Source organism: Uranotaenia lowii, chromosome 2 (genome assembly GCF_029784155.1).
Source record: "Uranotaenia lowii strain MFRU-FL chromosome 2, ASM2978415v1, whole genome shotgun sequence".
Lineage (NCBI taxonomy): Eukaryota > Metazoa > Arthropoda > Insecta > Diptera > Culicidae > Uranotaenia > Uranotaenia lowii.
The window spans coordinates 251,059,185-251,064,236 of NC_073692.1; the positions used below are offsets into that span (position 1 = coordinate 251,059,185).

General features: G+C 34.5%; 1 protein-coding gene across 2 annotated transcripts; it reads right to left on the reverse strand.

Moving 5' to 3' along the window:
• Nucleotides 1-2,516: 2,516 nt before the first annotated feature.
• On the reverse strand, nt 2,517-4,637 carry LOC129740958 (sideroflexin-2). 2 transcript variants are annotated; one of them, XM_055732624.1, is made up of 6 exons: nt 4,453-4,637; nt 3,626-3,774; nt 3,393-3,563; nt 2,980-3,331; nt 2,771-2,910; nt 2,517-2,710 (listed from the first exon to the last, which is right to left on the reverse strand). In XM_055732624.1, the coding sequence occupies exons 2-6, from the start codon at nt 3,772-3,774 to the stop codon at nt 2,557-2,559; spliced, it is 966 nt and encodes a 321-aa protein (XP_055588599.1). In that variant the 5' UTR covers nt 4,453-4,637; the 3' UTR covers nt 2,517-2,556. The 2 variants fall into 2 exon arrangements, with proteins under 2 accessions (XP_055588599.1, XP_055588598.1); XM_055732623.1 differs by having other exon boundaries at nt 3,626-3,778; nt 4,453-4,636.
• Between the last annotated feature and the right edge of the window lie 415 nt (nt 4,638-5,052).

Consider the following 5,052-nt stretch of genomic DNA (forward strand, 5'->3'; position numbering starts at 1 on the left):
GTCTCAATACAGACATTGAAGAACACGTTAAATCTTGTCACATTTGTAGATCGAGAACTTCATCTAATAAGCTTCCTGAATATTCTCCATGGTTACCAACCTCAAAACCTTTTTCGAGAATTCATGCGGATTTTTTTCATCTGGATGGCAAGGTTTACTTGTTAATTGTGGATAGTTACACAAAATGGATTGAGTTGGAACACATGAAGAACGGAACAGATTACAAAAAAGTTATAAAAGTGTTTCTCAACGTGTTCGCAAGATACGGTTTGCCAGATGTTTTAGTGACGGATAATGGCCCGCCTTTCAATTCGGAAGTTTTCGTTAAGTTTTTTGAAAAACAAGGCATTAAAATACTAAAAAGTCCGCCATACCATCCTGAAAGTAACGGACAAGCTGAAAGAATGGTCCGTCTGGTGAAAGATGTCTTGAAAAAGTTTCTGTTAGATTCAAACATAAAAAAACTTGACACAGATGAACAAATTTGTTTGTTTTTATTTAATTACAGAAACACTTGTTTGAGCAAGGATTATAAATTCCCCTCTGAGCGGTTACTTTCTTATAAGCCAAAGATTTTACTAGATTTGATCAATCCCAAGAGTAATTTAAAAAATAAGGTACAATTTAAAACTGATGATAGTTCTAGACCATCTTGTTTAATCTCACCAAAGTTGAAAGATCCTTTTTTAAATGTGAGAAATGGACATCTGATATATTATAAAAATCCGGATAGATCAGCCTTGAAGAGATGGTTGCCAGTAACGTTTTTAAAATGGTATTCTCCAAACGTTTCACAGGTTTCCCTGGGAGGACGAGTCATTTTGGCGCACAAACGCCAGTTGAAGGTCTGTGACGATTCACATCGGAAAGCTAGGCGTTCTACAGCTTTCAACGAGGGACGGTTCTTGGAATTGAATCGATCTGACAATTTTGCCTCGTTAGGAAACGATGTTGAACCAGTTCTACCGCACACTGAATTACCCGTGGAGCCTGGCCGCAGTGCTAGTTTCAAAAGGAGAAGACATAAAGATGATGAAGCAGATAGTGATTCCGATAGTGATTTTTATGGGTTTGCTGCCGACTCTTTCATCTTTTCGGAAAATGAAAATATTCGGAATGAAGATAGAGATTATGATTCAGGAAAGATCAGAAGATCAAAAAGAACCACGAAAAGAAAAAGGATAGATGATTTTGTTTATTATTAGTACACATTGATAAATTTAGTGATTAGTGAAGTTTCATTATTTTGATTTGGTATTTTCAATACTCTCGATTAGAAACATGAATTTAACATCATAAGATTAGCTTTGAAATAAATGTATATTTTAAATTGATTGAATTTTGAAAAGTATCTACTAACTTCTAATGGATGAAGGAGTTGTAGTGTTCGGCTAAATAGGATTTCGAGTTCCTGTGAAAACCCCTTCTGGGAACACTGTGTCGCGGCAAGCAAAAGAAGATTATAGCATAGGACTAAATTGTACATAATGAATAAACGAAGCCCTCACTTTTAAGGTGACTTCAAACTGGAACAGTTACGCGTTTAATTCGATCCTTATTAGAAACCCCTACTTAAGAAATATTTATTAATTTCTATAAAGTGTAATCATAACACAAATAAGCTGAGATTTGAAATACTTTCTGGTAGACCATAGATCCTAAAATTTTGATTCCGCAACAAATCAATTTTTGACAACCCTAGACTGCCGTACTAAGCAAGATTGTCCCATGTGGAAAAACGTGCAAACGAGAAAAACGCGATTGAAATATCAGCTATATTTCCAATTTTTCTCTCAAACTAAAAATTCACCGACAGTTTTTTCGCAGTGAACAGTTCAAGTTAATCATTTTACAATGTTTTCTGCCAAAAAAATTAAACTTCCTACAAAAAAAACAGCAAATTAGAGCCAAAAATGCTCCGTGTGACACTTTTGCGTAGAATCAGAACGCATGCCGATGCTAGTTCTACGAAAAACTGTCACACGGCTACAATTTTTCTATCATTTTAAAAGCTTGCGTAGTTTATTTTTTGCCAAAAACTCATGCTAAACCGTAATTTGAGAAATACGTTCCTCTTTGTTTATTAAAATAGTTGAGTATGGATCTTGTAAGTAGTGCCTACCGAAAAGTGTTTAGTGAAAATTTCTCTGAATAAAACACTCAAGGCTTCTCGCTCCTCCTCTGCCCTCTATTTTAGTGTTCTTTTCAGTGAATAACATTAAATTCAACAGTTTGAACTCATTTTAAGACAATTTTTTGATAAAATTTGCATTTTTCATAGAATTTTCTCTAGTGTGACATTCTTGCGACATTCTTGATGAAAATTTCGTATAAGTTCAGAACAAAGTATACTTGTTTGTGTTTTTATTCGAAAGTTAACACTAAAAGAAACCGTTTCCAGCAAAAAAGTGAAAATGACCCAAAAGTCACATGGCACATTCTTGCGTAGAACGGCAGTAGAGTGTATAATGAATACCCGGACCAACGTGGAAAACTAAAAAATAAATATTCCAAAATTTATGCTACGGTGAAAACACTGCGTTTATTTCATCTTGTCTACAGTCCTTTGTTGAAGTAAACTTTAGATGGTAGTTCACCTTTGTACTCCATGCTTTCGAATAATTGAGGTTCCAGTAGCTTCATGGTACTTGTACTGATAGACGCCGTCTGCGGGAACAATGCACATGCAGTGGGTACCATAACTGTCAAACTAAAATAAGGATATAAAAGATAATATAACATTTACTGTCTATAAAAATAAAGTACTTACAAACAACCCACAACCATGACTTGGAAAGGCGCGTGTAGAAATGACAGCCGTCGGAACGATTTATACTGTTCTAGTTTCTCCATTATGACCGGTAATATCAACATTCCAGGAGCACACATTGCAATACGTGAAAAAACGACCTGAAATGAATTAACACAAATTTTCTAAGAACCATCACAGAACTAAGCAGCTTTAGTTGCTGTAGGTACCTGGCTTATTCCTTTGGCTGCTGCAGCTCGACTTTTACCAACTTGGTTTCCATTTTCGTCTTGTATGTCGATGCCGAATATAAGCTCATTTTGACGCATAAGTGGAATGTTGATACAATTCGCTACTGCCACTGCTACAAATGGTACATAGCGTTGAAAAAAGGGGCTAGCTCTTTTCATCAAATATCCTTTGTAGCCAACGGCCGCTACTAACGCTGCGCTCGTAGCCGATGCATAGGACACTACTAATTGAGTAGTAGTTAGTGATGAGTTAGCATTACGATTGGTGTAATTGACTAGAGCATTGAATGACTGGTTAACCCATTGCCAGAAAATAACAGCAGTATTTGTTCTGAGAGTGGAATCATATTTGAAACACATGCTTGAATATTTACTGTTTCATATGTACTTACTTGTACCACTGCAACATGGCGCCAGTGATTGCCATGCCGCCAGGCATTTGAAAGCTCATTCGTCCGAAAATGTTTTGCAATTCTCCACTGTCAGGATGAAATGCACTCTCATACAACTTTTTTGCATGATAAATTTCTTCCAAAGTTACCTTAGAGGAGTGTTGGCCGTTTCTGAGCAAAAATATCACCGTTGTTATGAGGATGAAAACCTTAAGAAGTTCAATAATACAAACCTTACTTGTGTAACCAGTTCCTTAGCTTTAATCAAGTCTTCCTCAGAAGTGAAACATGTACGCGGATCAGTGACCCACAGAAAATGCATAAATCGTCCAGAAAAAGTTTTCAAGTCCCACAGCGGCTTATCGATGTCGATGTGAGTCATCTTTCTTAAATGAGAAAAAGCATACAATTAGGCCAATAGGGTTGCTGACATTGATTCATCTAAATCTAAAGGATTTTCTAAGATAGTAGTGATTTCATAATCTCAGTTCATTTCATTTAATTGATTTCATCACATGATTTGTTGTTTCGAGTCACTTATATTTCATTTGGTTCAGTCAGGGCTAAAATGATGTATTTCAGCATGTATTTCAGTTTAATTCAACCATAGAAGATATTTCAACTGTTGATAGCATATAGGTATAATCGAAACTTCAAACCCTCTTGTGGTAATTCATCGGATTTAATTTAAAACACGATTTGTAGGTACAAAGTGTCACACCAGATTTAAAGCTAATTAAACATTGTACCAACATTACCGATTCGGAACAACTGTGGTTGGTGTTTGTATGCTAGGGAACTTGCTCCAGAACAAGTTGTAAACATTACAATTTAAAAACGGGAGCATGTTCTGTTAAAAAACAATTTTCAAAGTTATGAATATATAAATGTTAATTTTCATTATTTCATGCAATTTTTCATGGAAAGCTGTTATTTTTATAAAAAAAAACAAACAAACGTTTAAAATTTATTACGAGGAAAAAAGAATTTTCAATTTTTCAAGGCATGTAGTTACGAGAGTTTCAAAATTCATTAAGGTGATATTGTTATGAGTTCTTACCTTTCGTTTGTTTAAAACCCCGGACGACTTGAAATCTTCGACAATTAGTTCTTAACACGAAACACAAAATATACAATAATTTACAAAAAGACGGTTTTCTCAACGAAACGATTTAAGGATTCTGTCTGAGTTATTCAATTGACATGCGAAGGAAAACTTTTTTACTGAGGTAAACAAAATTTTATTTATAGATTCAGTTTTCAGAAGATCCTAAATTCATATACTTATATTCATATAAGTAGAATAGAAAAAAAACTACAATTACGACCTCTTGAAAACATCTCATTAACATTAACAAAGATAACACTGAAACAAATTGCAAAACAAACTGCCAATTAAGTACACGACGAATCGTTTTGATGCAAGTGACTGCTCTTCTCAAAATCAAGTTCGTACCTATTTTGTAATATTCTCAAAATAAAGTTTTTCAGATGTGACTATAGTCCTTAAGCAAAAAAAGTAAAGTAACGTCGAAATGATCAAATCAGCCCGGGAAAAGAATTTAAGTGGCCGTTAACTAATAGTTAATAAAAATCAACAGTATTTTTTTTACGCATCTTAATTCTTTGGTTTTATCACCAATATTGACTAATATGATAG